The sequence below is a fragment of the Aptenodytes patagonicus genome, chromosome 26, assembly GCF_965638725.1.
Source record: "Aptenodytes patagonicus chromosome 26, bAptPat1.pri.cur, whole genome shotgun sequence".
Taxonomy (NCBI): domain Eukaryota; kingdom Metazoa; phylum Chordata; class Aves; order Sphenisciformes; family Spheniscidae; genus Aptenodytes; species Aptenodytes patagonicus.
Window position 1 is genome coordinate 854,732 of NC_134974.1, and position 24,356 is coordinate 879,087.

Sequence of the window (24,356 nt, forward strand, 5' to 3'; positions counted from 1 at the left end):
TCCCCAGATTCCAGCCCCTCCCCGCCAGCCCCTCTCTGCATCAGTGCCGGGTCCAGGGGGCTCCTGGCCCTGCAAGGACCCTGGCTGGCCCAGCTCTCAGCATCCCACCCCGGGCACCCCCCTGGGTGAGTCAGGGTGCACGGAGCCACCCTGCTTTCCCCCCTATCCATGGTAAGGTGCTGAGCCCCAGCCCTGGCTGCGGGGCTAAAAGAGATCCCCCCCCCCCCAGGCCAAGAGTGAGCGCCAGGCTGGGGTGCAGCAAAGCGCCCCCCCCCCCCCCCCCCCCCCCAGGACAGCAATGACGACAGCACACAGGGTGGGAAAGGTTCGGCTGTATTGATTCTGGAAGGAAATACAGTCAGTAATACAGAAGCTTTGCAAGCACAGATACATACGTGGTCTCACCAGATCCCACCGGAGTGGGGGGCTTGTGCCAGGGATCTGATCCTGCCCCCAGGCTGCACTCGAGGCAGGGGGTGCTGCGGGCCTTCCCCAGTCGAGGCAAAAAGCTGAAATCTCTGTCAACGGCTGGATGGACCCTTGCAGAGAGGGGAGCTGCCTGTGCCGGACCCCAAAATCCCCCTCACTCAAACAAAAAGCCTTCCTCAGTGCCCTCCTGGCAAACCAGCCCTGTCCTGGACTAAGCATCCTTGGCCTCATCCTGCCCTGAAATGGGCTCGTGAGCTCCCACCACTGGAGAAGAGCCCAACTAACCACAGTTGAGAAAAACAGGGGTGAACCCCACTGGATGCAGCAGCCCCCAAAAAGAGGGTCCAAGGGGGTCCCACTGGGTCTGAGCCCATGGGAGCGAGCTCCATCATCCCACCCGCCAAATCCATCTGGTCCCGGGATGCAGCTCCAGCGGGTTTTCACTTCCCCTACTCCACCTACCCTCGATGCCATGCGGGGTCCCGCGGGGCTCCCAGCCCTGCTCCGGAGCGGCCCCCCGCTCGGCTAAGGCACAACTCGGCTGCTTAAAAAAAAAAAGAAAACCCAAAGGGCAAGAGGTGCCTCAGATGGGCGATACAGTACGTGGAGCGACGGGAGTGCATGCGGGCAAGGGGCTGGGAAGAGGGGTAATGCCCACACGGCCACGGAGAGACATGGGGCATTGCCCACAAGCTGCCGGGAGCCCCCCCCCGCGCCAGCACTGCAGTGAAATAAAAAATTAAAAAAAAAAAAAAAAAAAAAAGAAGGAAAGAAAAGGGAATTTTGGGTTCAGCTCCAAAAAAAATTAAAAAAAGGTTGCAAAGGCGCTGTGCTCTGCTTGAGACAGCAACCCTCCATGGCACGTGCCCACCAGCGCAGTCAGGATGATCTGCAACAGCATCGGGGCTCTCAGCTCAGCCTCTGCCCCAGCACCTCTGCGGATCCGCTCCTGCCACGGCGCAATGCCCGACGCGCGCAGGAGCGCGCAGCTCTGACGGGGATGGCTTTGCTTCTCCCAATCCTATATAAAAAGCTTTGGCAAAAAAGATATAATCTAAAGACCTATTAAACTACAATCTCTTCCTGCATGGCTGTTCAGGTAAACACAATTCCTCGGTGTCTTTGGCTGAAGTTTTAAAAAAATTTTGAAGCTGAAAAGCTTTTTTTGTTTGTTTTTTTTTTATAGAAATAGATTTTTTCTTTACAAAAAAAAAATCAAAGCATCTTTTAGCATCTTTAATATATATATATATATATATAAAATTCCTGCTATAGAAAACAAAAAACCCAACCTTGGTTTTTGATATAATTTTTTTAAAGGAAAAAAAAAATTTCTTTTGCTTTGGGAAAAAAGCTCGAGATGGCCAGGAAACACAGGAATGGTGCCACAGAATTACATGATGCTGCAGTTTTGCACAGCCTGAGCCTGGGAGGAAGAAAGAAAAAGAAGAAAATTAAAAATAACCCTGTGTCACTGTCCATTTGCTCTGGCTGCGAAGGAGGCAGCGATGTCCAAGTGGGACCCTCTGGATGCCCATGGTGCCTGGACCACGTGTGCCCCTGGCTTTCGTCTGCCCTGGCTCTCGGGGTATAATAAATACCCCTTGGCTGGGGTATTTATAGCACCGAAGTCAGAAATTTGAGAATTAGTAATATATGAGGGTATATATGAGGGTAACAATATTGACTAATTTGACTAATATTGAGGGTATTAATATTCAAGGGCTGAAATATTCACATTACCAGCATGAATAATGCTCGGCAGTGGTGGAACAAGAGCCGCGGAGGATGAGGGATGCTCCGGGGCTGCCGAGGGGGCCGAGCATGGGATGTGGTGGGGAGACGCTACGGCCACATCCTTTTCCAATCCCTCTCAGACTCCATGCTCCCCTTACAAAGAGGTTTGTGCAAGCCCGAAGGTGCCGGAGGCAAGAGGAAAAGCAGAGAGGAGGAGAGAAAGGAGGGGAAGGGACCCCCGCAGCGGTGCCTCGTTGAGAAAGGATGATGCAGGAACAGCCTGGACCCGGGGTCTGGAAACGGCACTAACCTGTCTACGGGGGCTGGAGTTCCCCAGGAGGTAGGACCTGGTCACCAGGCTGTCCCCAAGGCCGATGCTGCCAGAGTCGCCAATGCTGCGGTAGCTGCGGGTGACGGTCACACTGGAAGTGGACGAGCCCGAGGACATGGTGTTGATACCAGTGTTCTGGTTGCCCGACTTCTCAGCCGGCTGACCGCACGTGCCACAGACCACCGTGCGCGAGCGGAGGTTATATTCACCGGGGTCCCCAGAGGCACCGCAGCTACCCTAGATATGGTAGGGGACAGACAAAACGACCTTGAGCACCCACCCAAGCATCTTCTGCCTTGAGCACCCTGCCCTGAGCACCACGGCAGCACCGGTGTGACCCAGGAGGGCTCTTCAAGTTAGTCTTCAAAGAGGGTCCGCACTCCACCCATCCTCTCCATCACGTGGTTTAAAAATAATAAATTATTATTATTATTATTATTATTATTATTATTATTATTATTATTGTATTTACAATCCCAAATTACTGGGGCTGGCACACTGCAGATGGGTGAACTGTCCCTGCTGCCCTGTCCTTGCACCCCGGGCTCTCAGCACACAGGAGACATCTTAACCGTGTTTCTCTTGTGCTTATCTAGGAGCATCCTCTTCCTCACTGCCTGGGAGAGTGCAGGCTGACTGCTTTCCAATGGGAAATTCACTCTTGGAAAGGATTCAGCCCCCAGATGGATGGGCAGCACTGGCCCACAGGAGCTTGGCTCCTCTGCCCAGGGATAATCGATATCCGTCTTGGCACGGCTCTTCAGATCCAGAGAACTCAGAGGAAGCGGATGATGGACGCCCCATCCTGCTTCTGTCACACAGAGCACTGGGGAGTGGCATCTGGAAGATTTTTCGCCAGTGTTGAGGCACAGCGTGGCGGTGACGGCATCTCTCCGTGCATGATTCCTGTGGGCATCTCGTGTGCAAGACAGATCTCTCCCTGCGGGATGGGCTGGTGGGGGCTCCTGGGCTGCAGCCAGGGACGTTTTCTTTGATATGGGGAGAAGCGGCTGCAGCTCTGCTCCTGGCACGCTGCCTGCTCTCTGCCTGCTGCCTGCTGCTCTTCCTGGTGCATATTTCAGCTCCGTGAGGGGAGCGATGGGCTGAGACGAAGGACAAAGTCACCTCTGGATTTGTTCCAGCACCCTTGTGAAGCAGAGAGGATGAAGCAGCTGCCGCGGAGAAGTGTCATCCATCAACTTCCCACCATCCTGTCCTCCACCTCCAAGCGATGCGAGGTGCGAGCTCAGCCTCCCTCCCGACTCCTCCAGCCCTTTTCGCAGCAGGTCAAGGTTGCTCAGGGTTGGAGATTACTTCCAGCAAGGTCTCTAGAGCTTTTTTGGCAAGCAGTAATCTTCTCCAGGTGCCAGAGGTCTGTTGACTTCTCCCGTGTGGTCGTTTCCACAGCAGCCTCCCAACTGCCTTCTCCCATAAGACCTGATCCTGTGTGATGCTGAGCTGCCTCCCACCCTGACTGGGACTGGACCCGAGCTCCCCCAGCATCCCTGTGACAGAACCCCCGGGACCAGCGCCTTCCCTGGTGCCATACTCACGTGGTGATGGCGGTGGTGGATGTTAACTTCATTGTCGTCCTCATCCTCATCTTCATCGTTGATGATCACGGTGCGGACCAGTTTCCGCATGGCCACCTCCTGCGGGGGACAGGAAAGGAGTTGGAGGGGTTTGGTGTCTGCCAACCCTCCTGTGCCCTGACCCGGTGCTGCCATCAGGCTCTCACCTCCCCGTTGGAGTTGATCAGGGCAGTGCGCAGGCTGTCCCCAGAGCCCCAGCTGCTCTGGGCTTTCCACACCACGTTGCTGGGGGGACTATGGGTCGCCCCAGCCCCCGAGGCCCAGATCTAGGGAGAAAAGCACAGAGAAAAGCAACGTCTCAGGTCTGCAGAGCCCAGACCCCGGGGACGTGGGTCTGTCCCCCCAAAAAAGCCATGCGCCAAGGAGCCTGCGCCCTGGCTCCAACCGCTCCACGTCACCAACAGCCCAGCTGGGTTTGGGATCTCGGCTGGATCCTTCACCGGGCAGTGACTCACCGTGACCACCTGGCCAGCCTTCAGGGTGAACTTTGGGGGGAAGCGGTAGGTGATGGGGGGATCGTCTCCATTCTGCCGCTTGATCTGCCAGTTCCCCATTGCCTGGTCCTGCGAGAGAGCGAGCAGCAACCCTGAGATCCCCTGATTCCTCCCCAGCTTGTCCCAGTTCACCTCCTGCCCACGGGGTGAAGTGGGGCTGAACTACACCCCGAGGGATCCCAGGGTTCCTCCCCGAATGCAAACGCACCTCATTGGATTTGTTCCTGAGACGGACAAATCTGCCCTCCAAGTCCACCTCCTCCACGCCGACGCGGCCGCTTGTCCGGGCGTGGTGGGAGAAGCTGGTCCGACTCTCACTGTCCTCCAGCTTCCTCTTCTTGGAGGAGCCCGGGGTGGACAAGTGGCTACGGGATCCACCTCTGTGGGAGGAAGGGCTGGGGGACAGCCTCAGCCTGGGCAGGAGGAGAAGGGTAGATGGAGCCAGTGAGAACACGAAGGCTGGGACTCACATAGCCCACCAGGTGCAGCGCCCCGTGCTCACCGCTCCTCCTCGCCCTCCAGCAGCTTGCGGTAAGCATTGATCTCCATGTCCAGAGCCAGCTTGATGTCCAGCAGCTCCTGGTACTCGTCCAGCTGCTGCTGCATGCGTGCCCGCATCTCAGCCATCTCCCGCTCTTTGTCAGAGAGCAGGCGCCGGTTGGTCTCGCGTTCCCTGGCCAGAATATCCTCCAAATCGTGCAGCTTTGCCTCCTTGGCGGCCAGCTGTGTGGGGAGGGAAGGTGAGGGTGGCTGCTCCACCTGGGGCCATCCCCAGGAGGGGACCATCCCCAGGGGAGGACGTCCACAGGAATCCCTTGGTCCTGACTCACCTGCTTCTGCAGCTGGCTGACTTCAGAGGACAGGTTGTCAATGCGGATGCGGGTTTGCTGCAGCTCCTCGTGGGCAGCACCCACCATGTTGCTGTTCCTCTCAGCCGACTGCTTGGCATTCTCCAGCTGGAGGACAAGACGGGTGGGTTAGCATCCTCAGCACCCTCTGCCCACCGGCACTCCGCAGGGCAGGGTGGGAAGAGGATGGCGGCGTGTGGGTGCTGCTCACCTTCGCCCCATAGGTCTTCTCCAGTTCCTCCTTGTAAAGCCTGATCTGGGCTTCGTGCTGGCTCCGCAGCTCCTGCAAGGCTTCAGAGAGCTTGCTCTCAAACTCCCGCTGCCGCCCGTTGTCGATCTCCACCAGCCGGGTCTCGTGGCGGCGCTTGGTCTCCCGCAGCTCCTGGGGACAGGTCAGGGGACACAGTGTCACCTCAGAGTGGGATCGGCTTGGGGATGGGGACACAACACACGGGAGGCGTTATCCCAAGCGAGCCTGGCACCACAGCGGCTCATCGCGGCTCACCTCGCTGTAAATGTTTTTCTGGAATTCGAGCTCTTCCTTCAGCGTCTGCAGCCGGTTCTCAGCATCCACGCGGCGCAGCATCTCATCCTGCAGCTGCTTCTTGGCTTCGCTCAAGGCACTTTCCAGCTGCAGGGAATTGAGAAGGACCGTCACGGCCGGCTCCTGGGGACTATCCAGGCACAGCACCCGGCGCTGGCCAGGGACCTACCACCCAGCCGTGCCTCTGCCCCACAGTCCCCTGGCACAGAGGGGACCTGGGGGGTCCCTGGGGCAGTTGGGGACAGGGCTGCCACCACTCACCTTGGCCACCTGCGCCCTCAGGTCCCGCACTTCAGACTCCAGATTCCTCTTCTCGCCCAGGGCTGTGGAGAGCGCAGCCTCCTTGGAGTTAAGCAAAGCCTCCACATCTTTGAGGCGCGCCTGAGCGGTCAGCAGGTCCCCTTCCTTCTTGGCATTCCTGCAACACACCGGACAGCACAGGTGAGCGGCACAGCAGAGAGAAACCACACATTGCAGCCTGCACCCCCACCCCAAGCACACCGAGCATCACGTCCGCACCCCTCTGATTGCCCCCAAAAGAGTTGCAGGATTGTACCTAACACCCACCCGCCAAAGGGACCGGCAGGTCCCGGCCACCCGGTGTGTCCAGCACCGGTTTAGATACCGGAAAGCAGAAAGGGCTGGGAAAAACTGGGTGAGCAGGAGGTGTCTCAGGGCTGTAACGCCCGTGTGCAATATGTACACCCACGGCCTGGCTGCACCCACTAGAGGTCAGTGCGGACCAGGCCAGTGCCGGAGCGGCACAGTGCAGCGTGGCGGGACACGGTGCAGCACGGGGTGGCGTGGCACAGTGCAGCGTGGCGGGACACGGTGCAGCACGGGGTGGCGTGGCACAGTGCAGCGTGGCGGGACACGGTGCAGCACGGGGTGGCGTGGCACAGTGCAGCGTGGCGGGACACGGTGCAGCACGGGGTGGCGTGGCACAGTGCAGCGTGGCGGGACACGGTGCAGCACGGGGTGGCGTGGCACAGTGCAGCGTGGCGGGACACGGTGCAGCACGGGGTGGCGTGGCACAGTGCGGCGTGGCGGGACACGGTGCAGCACGGGGTGGCGTGGCACAGTGCGGCGTGGCATGACACGGTGCAGCACGGGGTGGCGTGGCACAGTGCGGCATGGTGTGGCACAGTGCAGCATGGTGTAATACAGTGGCGTGCGGTGCAGCATGGTGTGGCACGATGTGGCATGGTGCGGAACAGTGCTGCGTAGTGCGGAACAGTGCTGCATAGTGTAGCACAGTGCAGCACGAGGTTACGTGGTGCGGCGGCAGCTGGGAAGGAGCGAGGGTGCTGGCGCGTGCAGAACCTGCCCCATAGCCAGAGTTGCCCAACCAAGGCAGCAGTAGGGCAGAGAAACCTGCGACACCTTGCCAGTGCTGGGAAGCTGGTGCCTCTCCCTGGAGCAGATGGAGGGCACCGGGTGATGAGCTGGGGCCGGGGGCTGCCCCAGGTGCAGACATGCCTCACCATGAGCTCAGCCCGCTGCTGTCACTTGGTGGGTGCAGAGCAGCGATGCCGGCCCCTCGTGGCCCCAGGCCAGGCTCAGCCTCCCAGCACAGGACTGTGGACGGGTCTCCTGGCCTCTAGCATTGCTGTGCAACCTCAGGGCCCCTGCGCCATCCCATGCCTCCATTTCCCCCCTTGCTTTTTAAATGCTCCAACAGCAGGTCAAGGCCGTTTCTTACAGGCAGCAGACCCGAGACACATTGCTGTGTGCCTAGGGAATTTGATCTGACTAAACCATGAAAACGCAACCTGACACTATTTTGGTAGGCCCTATAAAAAGAAAAGACCCAATGCTCTTTCTGCGGCACCCAGTGGCCGTCAGCACCGGGGTGGCTTGCACTGTCGGCTCATGACAGAGATTGTCACCCCACCTCCCTCAAAATTGGGTGTAGGACTTGTGGAGGCAGGATGGGCCTGGGGACCGGTGCCAGCTGCAGTGCCCCCTCGGCCGTGGGCAAGCACTGGCTGCATGCCGGCGCGTGGTGCACGTTCCTGGGGCGGTGAGCACACACCCGCACCATTAGATCATGTGTAAAAAATACCAGGGAGGGGCTTGCGGCACAGACGGCGCTCAGCCTGCCCCAGCTGCAGGATGCGGCCCCAGGGCAGGATGGGGAACGTTGGCAGCGAGACGCTGAGGAGGCGGTTTGACTCTTCTTCCTCCTGTCCATGGGGACTGGGACCCCAGGATGGGCAGGGACCAGCGTTCCCAGACTTGCACGTATGTGGGAAGCTCCTTGCTTGACCAACAGCAGACTGTCCTGCATTTCTTTCTGCTTTCTGACCTGAGCCAGCATGGAGAAGTTGTTCCGAGATATTCACATCACACGAGGCCCTGCCGTACTTGATTAGCCCCCTTTCGCGGGGAACCACAGTCCCGCTTGCCGGAGCAGGCCGCCCGAGCGCCACGCCGGCGGATCCTTCCCGTGCAACCCACTCCTTTCATGCCAGTGACTCATAGGACAAAAATGCCATCTGGGAGCGGATCCGGAGCCTCCTCAGCTCGTTGCAAGCAACATTTGAGGCTGAGTGTTCCCATCTGGCAGCAGCTCACCCTTGCAGCCAGCGTGGCCACCCCGGCACTGCCGGCAGGGTTTAATCCTGCTGTCCTTGATCGAGTTAACCGCCGCTTAACTCTGGGAAGAGCTTGCCCTTGGCGTTTTGCTTCTGTAGCTCTTTGCTCACCATGTCAGCTGCAGAGACTTGGGTACAGCTGGGGGTCACTGGCTCTTGGGAATGTGGCACGCTTGGGGCTTGTGGCATGTGCCGTGCCAGGCACATCCTGAAGCCTCTGACTCTTTAGGGGACACCAGTTCCATTTTTAAGTGGAATACGGAGGGGAAAATGCTGAGACTAGATGGTTACGCTTGTGTCTCTGCAGTGGTGACAGATTCGTCCTCTCCAGGGACTGGAGGGAGCCAGGGCTCAGGGCAAAATGCACTGATGCCTAGAAAGCCCCACGGTAAATCCCAGAAGACTCAAGGACAAATCCCTTTTCCTTAAAAGCCTCCTGTACTCAGCTCTGGGTTACACTGCGGAGGAGCAGAGGCAGGAGCTCGGAGCTCACCGGCTGGGCTGCAGGGCTGAGTTTGGGAGCAGTTTTGCAGGAAGGAGAGGGGTGAGACGAACCCTGTCCTGTCCTTTCCTTTCCTCCGGTGAGTCCGGAGGTCTGCACGACACGGCTCACTGGGACCTGAGCATCTCCCCCCACGTTCCTTCAAAACACAGCCCTGACCCTGAATGCGGCAGCCTCCAGATGAGATTTCAGCACTCATGCAAGTCCTCTCCCGCGCCAGGACCCCTGTGCCCACCGGTTCATGCAAGCCTGTGTGCTCCCCGTTCCATCCCAGCCAGGGTTTGGGTTTTCCCCTCGCCTCCCGTTGGGTCCTGCTTTTATTTCCCCTGCAGCCTCCAGGGCTCCAGCTGGCGCTGGGCTAAAAATAAAAACTTTCATGGCAGCTGCGTCACTCCCACTTCTCTCGGCAAGGGGATGAATGGGGACCTTCCTCCTCCTCCCTGGAGGGTTTCACTGGTCTCCCCATCCTGCCTGCTAGAGCCTAAAAGATCCCAAATCGTCTGCCAGCCAAAAAGGAAGCAGAGATTGACCCTGAAGGGCTGCGTACCTGTGGCCAGGGGACATGGGCTCAGCCTCCCGCAGGATTTGATCCCCTGTGCCGGGAGAGTCGGGTGTAAAAACAAGCATTTATCGAAGCCAAGAGGAAAAAACACAACAGAGGCACCAAATCCTCAAGAAACAAATGTCTCAAGAGAAAAGATGGAGGGAAAAGGGGCCTCAAGACGTTTTATTTTTAGCTTTTAAAAGCAGGAAGGAGGAAAAAAAAAAAAATTGCAGCTGAGCTGCCAGAAAATCCAAATGTTAATGGAAAGTTGGACCCGCTCTGACTGTACTCAGCACAGACACAGAAACAAGCCTGCAAAGCTGACGCGATGGCTTCAAAAAGGGCCAGGGCTGAAGACCCTCGGGGCGGACGCGTCCCTGCAGAAGGTTCAGGGGCAGCCCTGCAGAGCAGTGCCCAGGATCTGCTATTGCTCCCCTTCGCTCTGCCCCAAAATCCCAGCCTAGAAACCTGGCAGATTTGGGCTCTCCCTCTGGAAAAGCTGAGACAGGCCAGAGCCGTCGGAGCTCACGGGAGGCGAGCAGCTTTGGGCACATGCCTCGCCAAGCACTGGAAAGGTGCCAACCCTCTCCAAGAAGCCAAAGCCCACTAGATGCATTTTAGGAAACACCCTTTGGTTTCACCCTACTACTAATCACCACGAGCCATTTCTGAAGCACGAGGCTGCTCCCACGGGCAGAGCGGCTGCCGTTCAGCGCGGCGGCGCTTGGGCAGCGCCGAACTTCGCACGCTGGAAGGTGACCAACAGGGTGGGATGGAGCCAGTGGGAGAAACGGGCGTTCCCCTCCTTCCCTGCCTCTAAATCGCAGCCGCCCCACCCCAGACAAGGTGCCAAGTCAGGGGAGCTCGCAGGCTCATGCACCATCTATATATTTTGCACATCTGCAAATCCCCAGGGGCCGCGGGTTTCTTTCCCACTTTGCTACCAGGGAGCCAGGCGACACACAAGCCTGCTCCCCTGCAACCCTGCCACAAGACTGGGGAAACGCTACCCTGGAAAAGGCTTTATGACATATTTACAGCTTGGGAAACTGAGGCAAGAGAGGCATCATGTGCACAAGGTTTGTGATGGATCTGATTGCTGGGAGGACCCAGAAAACCTGCTCCGCCCCACCTTGGGCTTGCTGCTCTGCGCTGTGCTGCCTCCAGCACCTGGGATCAGTCCCAGGGATCGCTCCCCCTATCCCAGGGATCGCTCCCCCATCGCAGGGACCAGGGCCCCACAGGGCAAGCAGCAGGGACAGCATGAAGAAAGGCGGTCTTGGGAAAACCTCTGCAGTGGGGCAATGGGAATGTGGCAAAGCAGCTTCTCCCAGCTCCTGACTCATCTGTGCCGCTGTGTCTTTGCCAAATCACCAGGATAAACATAAGTCGGTCTCCTAGCAGGGGAGCTGTAAATAGCCAGAGCGATGTATAGCGAGGACAACATCTGCACAGAGCCAGCATCCTGTTAGGCACCAAAACCCCTGCCAAATGGCAGCCGGGGGATGCCAGCGCTGCCTGTGTTCAAGGATGCACGGAAACAGCCCCCACCCTGCAGCGTCAGCTGTGCCAAAGCCCCTTCCCGGTGCCAGGGTTGGTGCCGGCCATGCCGTGCGCTCCTGGCACGCTCATCCCTGGGGCCGAGGGGCTTGCTCAGCTCCAGAGGCCCCAGCGGAGCGAGAACAGCTTGTTGGCATCTCCTAAGAGCTGGGCTTTCCCCTCCTGGAATTGGGATCTGGCCTTTCCTTGCACCCTAAAAATGAACCAGAACCACTGCTTCGCTGGGAACCAGAAAAGAGCATTTCACAGGGATGCAAACGGACCCTTCAGTCTGGGGTTCCCAAAATCTGAAGTCATTCCTGTCCCTCCACAAACCCCATCACCAGGAGCCTTGCTGGGAGTTGCGGGCGCATACAAAATCCAGCGCGACTGGACCCAATCACAGCTGATACCTCCAGGAATCAGCTACAAATACTCCCCACGAAGCCTTTAGGAGCTTTTCTCCTTTCACTGGATATGCCAGAGCAAACGCCCTGCACACACGCACTGTCTCCCTGCAGCCTCGCCTCTCATGATGAGGAAAAGCAATTAGACTTCATCAGCGCTGCAACAGATCGATGCACGTGACCATGGCGTGGACCGATGGCCCCCCCCCTCACTCCTTAAAAGCTGGAAACGTGATTTCAGAACATAAATAGCATATTAAAAGCCTCATGCACCCCATGCTGGCTGGGGAGCCCCAGTATCACTCGCTCCCCATCCCCGGCTGTCACGCCAGTGCTGGTGACTCATCCCAGCCTTCGCCAGCGGCTCGAAATGGAAATCCCAAGTCACCAAGTGACGTTACTGTTTGGGCTGGGTCCCCCCTAGTAACAGGAGGGCTCCATGGTTTTGAAGGGCGGATGGTATTACCAGAGGGGTTTTATAGCTGGAAAAGGGGGTTTTGCCGGCTCCCATGTGGGAGTCGATGGGGGAACAGACGGGACTTGGCTTTCCGCTGCCTGCGCCGCGCTTTTGGGGGCCCCAGGCGAGGTTTGCATCAGGCATAAATCCACGTGTCTGCGTAGACAAGGGGCAGGATTTACTCTCCACAGACACGTGCCCCAGCGTGGAGCAGGCATAACAACTTCCCACCAGGTCTGCCGGTGCCTTGCTGCCTGTGCAACCCCCGTTCACAGCTGCCTTTAACTTTTCCAGGGTGCAGCAAGCCACAGGAGACAGATGCAAAAAGGCTGCAAAGAGCTGGGAAAGCGCAAGTGAGCATCGGCCGTTGGAAGCCACCAGTGCCAGGAGCATGCAGAGCGAGCAAAACGAGGCCAGAATTTCCCTACGGATTCCCTTCGCCACCAAACCCCTGGATTACCTGGAACGGCAGAGACCCAGGCCTCCAGGCTGGGATTACATGCAAAGTGCCACCAGTTGAAACTTGATTTAGCGAAACTGGTCCAGCCCCAGGTTTGTCCCCAAAGCTGCTATCGCAGAGCTCAGCAATCTGTCTGCATGGCGCACAGGAAAAAACCTGGCCAATGTTTTTGTCTGTGCAGGTCCCGAGGGGATTGGCTGATCCCGGAGTTTCCAGAGGGAGGGCTGGTTCCTCGCTTGCAAAAACTGTGTTTTCCATTGAAAAAAATCACCGAAGACTTTACAAACCTGAACATCTCAACTGCTTGGAAAACCACGATCAAACACTGATCAATCCCCACTCGCCAGCCCAAGCTTGGCACGGCCCAAACCCATGTATTATGAACATGCCAGCTTGCCTTTTGCTGGCTTTCCATAGAATTTTGAATCAGGTTATCTAAAAGACAATTGATGGCCTGGACTGAAACCATCTTAAATATAGATTAAAGCAATAACGTCCTTCATCAGGAAGAAGGAACTCTCTAAAAAAAGACTGGACTTGTGCTGGAAAGACAATTTTTTTAGACGTAGCTCAAATACGTGAATACACCACCTTCCACGTTGCTCACTTTCCATCTTCTGAGGACAAGGTTTCAGTAGAAAAGGCACAAGAAGAAAGCTTGTTTTTCCAATCCAGAATTTACTAACAATTTGTAGTGTTGTATATAATATACAAGCCTGTTTAAAGCTTAACCCTGCACTGTGCATGCTTCTGCCTTTGGGAAGAGGAGAGAACAAGGAAATACAAAGTATTTGTTGCAATACTGTGAACGTTCACAATGGTGACAAGTGCAGTTTCGTATCTTTAATATAATGCACAAACATTCACACAACAATGACATTTTGGACTGAATGAAATCTAAGGGATTTTGCTCAATCTTGACTATCTTACCCCGACACGGCAAATTCCAGGTTTTGCAATAATTGGGTTCAAACTTAATGGGAAAGTTTTGCATGTAATTTTTTTTTTTTTTGCACCTAAAATGACTCCTAGTGTTGCACCTCCATAGAAATCCCAGCACATCAGATTTAATACATCCTTCTCTTGATGAATGAGAAATGCAGAGCCTATAAAATACCGCCTTAAAGGATGAAGACAAACTGCAGTTTCCCAGTGTTTCCCTGGCGGATTTGACACGGTGGGGGGGAGGCCTTACAAATGTAGTTAAAAACAGTGAGCTGAGTCACTCATATTTATCACGTCTTCGGGACTGGGAGCGTTGGGGCAGGGGCAGAAAACAGCTGTAAGCTCGTGTTTCGCTGTGACCTGGCAACTGGTGATGCGGCCAGGACTTGGGGCAGCAGAGCAGGAGCAGGGATGCAAATCCCAGCCCCAGGAGCAAGGAAACGCATTGCCACCATGCAAATGTGGCATCGCCTCCTTTCCCTCTGCACACGCACGTGGGTCCAACGGCATCTCCGAATGCAAAGCTTTGCAGCCCCTAAGCGGGGTGAGGGAAAGCAATGAGGAGGTTGCTCTGCTTATGGGGGCATCGCTGTCCCAACTACGCTGTGGGGAGAAAGCTGCACCCCGGCCAGTGCCTGCTGCGTTGCACCGATCCACAGCTGGGAACAGAGTCCCTGGGCAAGATGGGACAAGGCGGAGAGGACCTAAGAGGCAAAACAGGGAGCAAGCTCAAGGTCTCCTTTCTCCTCTCCAGCAGCAGCTCACCCCATTTTCCATAAATCTGGGTAAGCAAAGCTTCCGGCCAGCAAAATTTGCTTAAGAAACAAAGTGGGGGATTGTCGGATCCAGCTGGCACCCATCTTCCTGGGAACAAAAGGGTTTGCTATCCCAGCTCCGAGAGTGCAGATAAAGGCGGGCGAGGTGTTTACATTGCCACAAGGTTTGTTTGCATGCAGCAGTGGCGAGGCCAGCGCGGACTGCACTGGAGCTGCCTTGTTTGCCCACTTCGGCTGCCGGTGTGAGTCACCGCCGGCGCTGCGAGCTCCCGGCTGCACCGCCTCTGGCAGGGTGGCTGCCAGGACGGGTCTGAATGCGATGCCATTGGGAAAACGCAGCTCAGCGCAGGGACGAGCGGCAGCAAAGATGAATGCCGGTGTTTTGTTGCGCTCTGCCATACACAGCGGGTGTGGCAGATGCTCCCAGCACACCTCTGCCCACTTTCCCTGCCAGCACGCACTGTGCCAGGATGAAGCCCAGACCTGCTCGGCGTGTGTGCAGGAAATAACCACCTCCCCACCAGTGAGGACTGCAGACGAGGCATCCCTAGAAAGTGCAATTTAGCCCCAATTGCTGCATGCACAGAATCGCCCTGCAAACGGGGCCACTGCAAGAGGCTTCAGCCTCCCCGTTACCTCCCTCCTGCTCAGCCCCACGTGCCCGCACAGCACTCACCACAGGCCAAGCCCTAGTCCGGCAGCTTTTTACACTGGAGCGACAGAGGCAAGGCTGGGTTGCAAAAAGCAGCACCGCTTGATAGTTGGGACACGCATGCTGCAAGTTTGCATCTCTGCCCTGCAAACGGGGGCTCCGGCTGCAATCCAGCCTGCAAAAGTATGATGCCAAGGAGCAAATCTGCTCTCCCCAGCACTCTGCTTCCCCCCTAAAGCCCATGGCATGAAGGCTCAGCTTTGCAAAACTCTCCCTAATTTCTCCTAGTGCCCGCAGGGTTGCGGGGAGATGACTGGGGGAGTGAGTGAGTGCAGCACGGTGCCCTGGGGGGGGGGCATCCTTGCACCCCACAGATGCTGCTGGGGCACGGGTTATCTGCAAGCACCCATCGTGCCAGGAAGGAATGGGCAGGCGAGCGTGACTGTTGGAGTGGCGGGGGCCTCCCGAAGACGCGGCAAAGCATGGCCCTGCGGCGGCCGCACCCTGCTCCAGCCCAAAGACGTGCAGCTGAGCGTGACTCATCTCCCTGCTCGTGTCCCAGTACTGGTCTTCACCCTCCTTCTCCTGCCGCGGTGCAACCTCCCTCCCTGTCCCCACGGAGGGGGACAGGCGTTAAAAAAACATGGAGAGTGGCAGGGAGGTTTTATTGCCACCATTCACGTCCTCCTTCACAACTGGGTTGCAAAGGCTCTGCGAGTGCAGCCAGGGCTGGATCCAGAGCCCTCCCCAGAGCCACCGGCGAGCCCAGAGCTCTGTTCAGCCACCATATTGCAAGGAGAGGGGGACAAGTGGCTCTTCCCAGTGGGGACTGGGAGCTGCAATAGGGCAACTGGCCACCCCCAGTGCTGGAAAACAGACGGGTGCCCGTAAGCGCTAGGGCCAAGTCTCCTTGGGGCTCCTGTCCCTTTGAAGCCCACACGTTAACACATCCATGTCAAGAGCTTGGACTTTTTTGGGGGCTCACATGACTCAGAGCTGGGGCTTTAATGGAGAAAGCATGTCCCTAACTGGTATTAAATAAAACCCCAACAGATTGGCACTACTGAGCTCAGCCTCCAGCTGAGCACCATGGCAGGGGGACACCAAGCTTTGCTCAGTCAGGGCTAGGGGCACCGAGCTGGATGGCAGGAGGACGCAGATGTTGAAAGCAGGAGCCAGAGCGAGTGGCTGGAGGTGGCTTTTGTTCAAGAGGGTTGAGGGACTTCTGCTATCGGAAACCCTTTCCTACAGAGGTGCTTCTGGGCCACTCAACTCACAGCCCTGATGCAAAAATTCAAAAGCTTCAGAAGAGCCATTGTTTGCTCCTAACCCTGGCTTAATCACCTCTTTGCAGGGACACAGCGCCAACACCTGCAATGGCGCAATCCCGTAATTAAGCAGGGTAAAGTACAGGCAGTGGGGCATTCACCATGCACGCTCCCCGGGCTTTGGGGGAGCTTTGTCCCTATTGCTATCGCACCTCCTGGCTGTAAACACGGGAAGGAAGGCAGCAATAGCGTATCACAGCCGGCTATGGCTTGGAGGATAACCCCAGCCACAGGCGCCTTCGCCTTCACTGTGGAAAGGAAATTGGTTTACGATTGACAACGAGCGATGCTGACTCAGCGTCGCTCAGGAACAGAGGTGTCCTAACCCCAGGTTGGTTTTGTGGCATCTCTGCGGGCTCGGTTCGATGCACTTCATTAACCAAGTTCCACCCCCTTTGCCTTTCCTTAATACCCTGCCCCAGATCGCACCATGGGGCTCACAGACATGCTGCGACGCCCTTCACATACCGAAACAGGGCTTCTCCAGGATGGCCGAGGGCCAGGCTGTTAGCACAGCGGCCTCTGCACTAGGGGGCTGGTGCATGGGGCTGCAGCTGCCACCACACCAAGCGGGGCCGGGGGACCGTGCCAGCCCCCTGCAGTTGTTCAGCTTCACACTGGGGCTATTCAACCCTCGACAGGGAGGGGAAGGGAGCGGAGGCAGGTGGGCACCCTTGCCCTGACATGCCGGTGAGGGGCTGCGGGTGACTGAGGGCGGCTGTGGACAGATATAGGTCACAGAGGAACAGGCTCAGCAAACGGCCTCGCAAAGAGAGCAGGATGGGGAAATGGGTAACGTAGCTGGTGGCAGGACAGAGGGAAGAAATTCCCAGCTCGACCCTAGGGCAGCTGATCCCGAACCCACTGGGCTGATGCTTCCCAGGGACTCCTCCATGCCAGCCCTAATTTTGGCCAGGAGCAGGGGGAGAGCTCCAGTGGCTTCCTCCTATCCTGGCTGCCAGCAGCAGGGAAGGAAACTGCTGCTCCCAAAGGGCACGGATTTAGCAAAATAAGGAGCTGGCAGCAGCTCGGCGTGCCCCACCCCGGCATGCTCTTCACATGCCTCTGCTGAGCGCTGCGCCGGGAAAGGCTCTCACTTCTGCTGAGCTCCCAAGTTTAAGTGTTAATGGGATTCAGACAACTGAAGTGACGCGCACGAGGCTGAAAAACACTTGTGGCAGCAAGCGCAGCCAGGGCAGGCTGGGACGTGCTGTGCTAGGCACTGCACGGGGGATGGATGCGTTCCCACACCAAAACCAGCCCTGTTTCCCTTTGCAATTGCTTCTCTTTAATCCCCCAGCTCTGAGGTTAAGGTCGCTAATTTGCCAGGGTGGATCCTATCGTAATAAAAATGTTTAAGGCAACGGGATTTCCTCTCGTTACCCTCATCCCCAGGAACACACCACACAGCAAAGGGACAGCCCAGCGCTGTAGCAGGACGGGGTAACAGTAGTGTCTGGAAGACATCGGCAAACGCAGCCGGAGATGAGAGCAGAGCCACAAAACTAAAGTGCTGGAGCCTTTTCCTCCACCTGAGATCATCCTGCTCAGGGAGCCGGGGAAAAAAGGGGGCTGGATGTTCACACAGACAAGAAATACCGCCGCAGAGAAATAGCCAGGGGCTAACAAAAAATCTCAGCCTCGAAGCAACAGGGCTTTTGCCATGGAGCCTTTCAGCCCCACAGCACACAGGCGTGCCCAGCCATCCCGAGCTGCCAGGTGTGGATGTCAGGGGAAAATAAGTCTGTCCAGAGCGCTGGAGACTCAGGGGCGGCGTGTTTAAGAGGGTCCCAGACCAGCCCTGGCTCCACGGCGCCTGCTCCCCCAAAGCATCACCCGGCTGCACAAGCTGTTCTTTGTTTGCTCCGAAAGGGCAAAGCCTCCTCCCAGCCAAACCGTTCCTTCCCTGGCAGGGTTTCTGAGACAGAGGGGGGGGAAAACAGCTCAGGAGCCTGAGGTTTCTCCCCCACGCAAAATGTTCCAGCCCAAGCACATTGCTGCTAAAGGCGGCACAGAGGCAGCGCCCAGCCCAGCGGCAGGGAGGCTTTTTTTTTTTTTTTTTCTTTTTCCAGTAAACAGGTCCTTTTTGCCTGCTCCTTCCTGGAAGGTTATCACTGAACCCAGCACAGGACAAAATCCACCTGGGATAAGGAAGGGCTGTGGGGTTCACCCCAGCCCTCCTGGCATCCTCGCTGCTGCCTCCTTTGCTCTGCCCTTGGACGAGCTCCCCCTTGCAATGACTTTTGGAAAACAGGAGATTTTTCCTCATTAGGACCAGGGATGAGATCTGGGCCTGGGGAGGAAGAGGCGCTGCCAAAGCACTGGCTTAATCGGGTTAGGGGCTGCAATTCAGGAAGCCATCGCTCATCAGCTGCACTGCTAACGAGGGCCTGGTTCCTGTTTCGGAGGACGCAGCCGGCCACAGCACAGCCACCCCTTGCCCACAGGAGCGGGGCACCGAGACCCCCCGCCCCCGGGGCTCCTCTCTTGGGGACGGAGGTGCCCAAGGGCTGTATCCATACACCCCTGCACTCCCAAACTGGGGCTTGCACTGACAAACACCTCTGCCTCAAGGATCTGGGATGAGGTGAATCCTCAGTGGAGCAAGGCAAGGGCTGTGACTCCTGTTTTCACCCCGTGAGTCAGGAGCCAGCTCAGGGAGAGGGGGCGATGGGCAGGACCGGGGGGGCAGAGCATCTCTCCACAGCAGCCCCGTGCCATGCTGGAGCCTGTGCCCTCCAAAACCACCTGCCTGCCCCTCCTCGGGAACCGCAGGTCAGGGACACCTGGGACAGGGGCATTTCAGGCTGGTCCTGGCTCTCCCCACCGTCTGGGAGAGAACAATGCCAGGCGCTGCCAGCACCCCTGAGTCACCAGCTACCCTCGCTGCACCCTCTGCTTCGCCTCAAATATGGCTCCGGCACAGCCAGAGGCCACACAGGGCTGAGGAGCAGACAGGGAAGCCCAGGGGCTGGGGACACGCATGGCATAGGGCAGGCAGCGGTGCCCAAAGAGGTGCCCCCTGTCCAGGGGCACAGCCAGTGCCAGGCTGCACAGGGATGAGGGTCACCTGGTGCAAGGAGCCGGTGTGGGTGCTTTGGGAAACCCCTCCTGGACTGGCATTGAGAGCAGCCGAACAGGCAGTGGGAAGGGTCCAGCCCGAAGGGAAGAGCAGCCGGCCGGGAAGAGAGGGGTGGCGGGAGGCACAGAGCAGGCAGCTGCCTGCACCTCTCGACCCAGCTCTGCCCCAGGCTGGCCAGACCCTCCTCCACCCACACAGCTCTTGCACCAGTACATCAGCAGCTGGTGAGATTGCTCTCCTGTTTGCACAACCTGTCCCCCTCCAGCCAGCACCTCTTCCCCCACCCCAGACGGAGCACCCAGCTTCTCCCCCTCCTGGGATGGGCCCAGCACCCACTGACTCCACCAGTGCTGGGCACCATGCCCGCAACCAGACATGCCATGCCCCGACACCCCCAGCCCCCCACCCTCCCTTCTGCGCAGGCGAGACAACCCCGGCTGCGGGCAGCGGCGATGCTGCGGGTGCTGATAACGTGGCCCCAGAGCCGCCTGCCCCGGGGGAGATACCTAGCGCTTCCCCCAGGGCTGATGGGGGAGAGTGAGGAGAGCAGAGGGCTGCCGAGTTATTTATTAGCCAAGCAAAGTATCACTGAACCGAGGTCAGCAAAACTGTTCAGGACAAGGCGCTGACCCAGGGGCTCGGGGTGGGCAGGCAGAGCCGGCAGGACCGGTACTTCCCTGCCCAGCCGGATGGCAGAGAGTGGAGCAACGCCCACGCCAGGCCCCGCCAACGAGAGCAGCACACAGATCCTTCCTGACCCCGTGAATGGCTCTGACCCATCCACAGGGTCAGGCTCGCAGCTGCCCCTTTCCCCCATTCCTGAAAGATTTGGGGCACCCCAGCCAAACTGAGCCCTAGGAGCAACATCACGGCTTGGCAGCTGATTTGTGCCCCTCTCTGAGCAGCTCTGCCACACCAGGAAGGTCCCCAGTGACACAAGATGAGCTGCAGCCCCTTTGCAAGGATTTTGGGGATTGGAAAGCAGCCCTGATACAGCCGCCCAAGGAAGCAGGGGCATGGTAGAGGCAGGAATGAATAGCACCGACTTCCCCCGGCGGAGCCGGTCTTCCATCTCACAAACCATGACTCAGAGACGACTCAACACATTGAAACACCTCTCTCCTTCCGAAACCGTGCTCACCGCCCGTTCTCCAAAAACCGGCAGTCTGAAACGCCACTGAAACCCACCTCCAAACCGAGAGCTTGCTCTTTGGGAATCCCCTCGAGTCAAAGCACTTTTTCAGGGGGATCTGTCAGCATTAGGGAACAAGCACAGCAAGCTCCAGGAGCGCAGCCCGTCTCAGGAAAAAGCTTAACACATATTTTTTGCAGGGACCGCTCTACAGCACAACCAGCTCCGGGCTGAGCATGCAGCTCTCAGCCAGGGACAGCTGCAGGCCGGGCATTTTTTCCAGCCCTCAAAAGATCGCGGCCAAGATAGTTCTGGGTTTGCATAAGGCAGCAAAAGCCTTTAGACAGCTCCTCATCTTGCCAGCTCTCAGATCCTTGGGATCTGGCGAGCAGGGATCTGCCCTGCAGCGAGCAGGACGAGCAAAGCCGCCTTATCTAAGGACAGAGCCGCAGCAGCGCACGGGAAATAGAAAGCTAAATATAAAACACCGCACAGCTTTCAAAGACAGCTGTAAAAGGCTGCACATTCACTCCCTTCCCAGTAGGTAGAATATTTATGGCACCTTCTGAGGCAGTTAATTTTAGCCTCATTTGGTACAGACTCAAAATGAGGTGTCCAGAATAAGAGGCGAAAGATCAAATGGAGGTAGAGGGGTTGTTCCACCACTGCCCAGCCTGGATCCTGCCCTGAGCAACAGCTGATGACAGAAGGGGACCCGCTCGCTCCTTCTGTGGAGCGGGACTCAGGGAGCTGAGCATGACAGGGCTGCGGTCCCTATGCCGCATGGGCTGGTAGAGCCCCGGGGAAGCCCAGTGGCCGGTCCCCGCCTGGCCAGCAGCGTGACACCAGCCAGGGAGCCCTGTGCAGGGACCTGCATCCTCAGGGGACCTGCGCTGGGCATCTCCCACAGTCCCGAGGAGGGGAGGGAAGAGGCACCCAACAGCAGCAGGGAGGTGGCAATGAGGTGGGCATTTCTGATGTCAGGAAGGGAAAGATATAAACCTGATGGGAAGGGGCTGGGGGGATTCGAGCCTCAAATCAGACCTGGAACACATCACCCAGAGCCAGCTGATGGGAAAGGGATGCAGGCGTTGCCCGAGCATTGCTTGCCCCAAAGCAGGGGACCCCGCAGAGCAGGAACAGCATGGCACAGGGAGGGTTAAGGCAAACAAAACCCGAGCAGGTTCTTTAACTGGTGCCAAAGACAGCAGAGGAAAATAGGACGAGCAGGCAAGATCTGTGGGCAGGACAGAGCCAGCTGGCTGGCACCGCTTCCCGGTCTGCGCTGGAGCGCATTTAGGAATAGCTCCAGGATGACGAAAGTGGAGGGGCCGCCAGCCCAGCGCTCGCACCCTGCGTTGCGCAGACCCTCCCCAGGAGCCCAGGGCGCATCTGCTCAGCCCCAGCCCCAAGCTTTCGCAGCTCTGCTCCCAGATCCCCCCCTCCAAGGGCATCCCGGCCAAAGATGGCGCTTGGAGGGAGAGCGGGAATGCTGGGAGAGCTTCCCTCCTCTCTTGGTCCCTGCCACAGACACTCCTGCCCCAGCCGGGTCACGGGTTTCCCCTCTCCCTGCCTCCTCCAGGTCACTCCTTCCTCCCTCCCGGCTCCCTGCCAAGCATGACGACAGGGACCGTCCTGCCACGGTTCCCCCCTGTCCCCAGGGCACTCACCGGGCTTTCAGCTCCTTGTGCTCCTCCCGGACTTTGCTGAGCTCCAGCTGCAGCCGAGCTCTCTCCTTGGCCACTGAATCCAAGGTCTTGCGGGCATCCGCCAGCTCCGACTCATAGGCAGCCTTGATGCCCGAGACCTCACGGCTCACCACCTCCTCCGATTCAGTGATGCGGAGCCGCAAGCCGGCATTTTCCAGCTCCAGCGAGCGCACCTTGTCGATGTAGACGGCCAAACGGTCATTGAGCTCCTGCAGGTCCTCCTTCTCCTGCAAGCGAGTGATGCGGGTGGGGGACAAGGGTGTCCCCGAAGCCCCGCTGCGGGTGCTCCTCTTCTGCGAAGGCGTTGCCATGGGGTCCGGCGTCAAGGCGAAGGACACGGCACAGGTCACAGCTCGGCGTCCCACGCCACCCACCCAGCTGTCTCGGCTGCTCCTGGTTGTCTGAGTGACTTGCTTATATCCCAGCTGGGCTGTGCACTGGGAGGAGGAGCTGCGAGGAGGAGGCGGGTGGAGTTATCCGAAACCTGGGTGGAGACAATCCACTTGCATCAGTCAAGGCCCTTGCTTGGGAAAGGCTGGAAAAGCATCCCTGGGAAAAGGGGCCTCGGGAAGACGGCTCTGGGGCGCGCAGCCCAGGGTGACCCCCTCGCAAACACCCCGTGCCCCCCCTTTTCTAGTGCAATTCCCCCAGCTGAAGCTGGCTTTCAGCTTGGGGGGGCTTGGCAAGGGCAAAGTGCACCCTGAGAGAGGCTGCAGCAATGGGGTGCAGCCGGGCACCCCCAGGACATCTCTGCCCCACAGGATAGGGCAGGTAGCATCTCAGCAGCTGACCCCAGGGTGCCGGGGGGTCCTGGCATACCCTGAATGCAGGAGCCCCAGGCTGCACAGGACCTTGGAGCACCCCAAACTCTGGGCTTCGGGGACCCAAATAGAGAGTCCTGGGTCACCCAAAACACCATTGGCTAGGGTACCCCAGCACCCCGAGGCATCACAGACATAGAGCCCTGGGGCACCAGAGGATACCCCCTCCCCCCAGTTTCCCCAGCACTAGCTTTGCCCAGTTCTCTCAGCACTGGCTGCCCCCATTTCCTAGCTCTTCCCAGTACCAGCTGTGCCCAGTTTTATCCTTTCTCCCAGTTTCCCATGCCAGCCGTGCTCAGTTTATAACTCCCCCAATTTTGAGCACCGGTTGAGTCCAGTTTCTCCTGCCTCAGTTCTCTGCACCAGCTGTTTCGCAGTCTCCCACCTCCCAATGCCAGCCTTTCCCAGTCCCACCAGCGCTGAGCCATTCCTCCAGTATCTCCAGTTTCCAGCACGGGTGATTCCAGTCCTCCCAGCTGCTGGCCAGCTTGGAGCAGGGTGCCCTGCCTCCCATGAAGCGCTGCCGAGACTCAGCAGCTCGTGACTTCCAGATCTGCCACACGCTTCCTGGCACCCCCCCAGCGCAGTAGTGTGTGTGAGGTTCCCCTCCTCGGACTTCATCCCCCCCGTGCTTTACACTACAAAGCCAATCCCTCCTGCACTGGAGAGGGAGAACTGGGAATGGCAAGGGGAATGGAGGAGCAAACCCCTTTGCACCCCACAAAAGAGGGGCTGAGCCAGGACCTCGGCAGGTGGTGGTCATGGGGGCTCCAGCTTCCTCCTTTGTGGGCTCCTGCTCACGAAATTGGGCTCAGCAGCAAGGAAAGCTGGAAAGGGAGCTGCACCCCACGGCTGGGGACACTGGCGAGAGCCTGGGCATCGGTGCCCACCCCAAAGCACAACCCACCCCAGCCATCTCCTGCAGATGGAGGGGTCCGGGGTTGGCGAGATGCAAGGCCAAAGGCATGGCGAAAGTGCCACTTCCCGAGCCACGGCCAGCCCAGCTTGTCCTGGCTGTGCTGCAATCGAGCTCGATTCGCTTCCCAGCTAATCGAAGTGCAGCAAAGCCTCAGGCAGGCTGGGAATGACTCACACAGCAACCAGAGCAACACACGCAAACACACACACACACACACACACACATGCGTGTGCATGCGCACTTTATGAATGATTAATCCCCGCTCCTCTCCCAGCACCGATGAGTCATTGCTGCCAGCGAACAGTAGCGGGGTGGGGAGAGGGACTGGAGCAAAAATCCAGGGTCCAACTTTCAAAAAGCAACAGCCCGATGCCAGAAAGCCACCCCAGCACCATGGCAGAGCTGGGGGAGGGCAGCTGGGGCACAGCCCTCCTGGCACTGCAGTGGGGAGAGGTTCAGGGGGTATCTGGGGTGCTCAGCTCCCGCAGCCTTGTTGCACCCCCTTCCCGAT

General features: G+C 58.1%; 1 protein-coding gene across 1 annotated transcript; it reads right to left on the bottom strand.

Moving 5' to 3' along the window:
* Nucleotides 1–317: 317 nt before the first annotated feature.
* Nucleotides 318–22,513, bottom strand: LMNA (lamin A/C). The gene is made up of 12 exons (XM_076360098.1): nucleotides 22,067–22,513; nucleotides 6,237–6,393; nucleotides 5,937–6,062; nucleotides 5,643–5,813; nucleotides 5,414–5,539; nucleotides 5,086–5,306; nucleotides 4,792–4,996; nucleotides 4,545–4,652; nucleotides 4,236–4,355; nucleotides 4,051–4,149; nucleotides 2,477–2,734; nucleotides 318–1,855 (listed from the first exon to the last, which is right to left on the bottom strand). Exons 1-12 carry the CDS (start codon nucleotides 22,414–22,416, stop codon nucleotides 1,823–1,825), a joined length of 1,974 nt encoding a protein of 657 aa, XP_076216213.1. The 5' UTR covers nucleotides 22,417–22,513; the 3' UTR covers nucleotides 318–1,822.
* Nucleotides 22,514–24,356: the final 1,843 nt, after the last annotated feature.

Bases quoted from the DNA above. Each gene is read 5' to 3' on its own strand.
- LMNA (XM_076360098.1), bottom strand. From the start codon at position 22,416: ATGGCAACGCCTTCGCAGAAGAGGAGCACCCGCAGCGGGGCTTCGGGG. The intron at 5,814-5,936 runs GTGAGCCGCGAT...ACCTGTCCCCAG, and splicing joins AGAAAAACATTTACAGCGAG to GAGCTGCGGGAGACCAAGCG. The intron at 4,150-4,235 runs GTGAGAGCCTGA...TGTCCCCCGCAG, and splicing joins TGATCAACTCCAACGGGGAG to GAGGTGGCCATGCGGAAACT.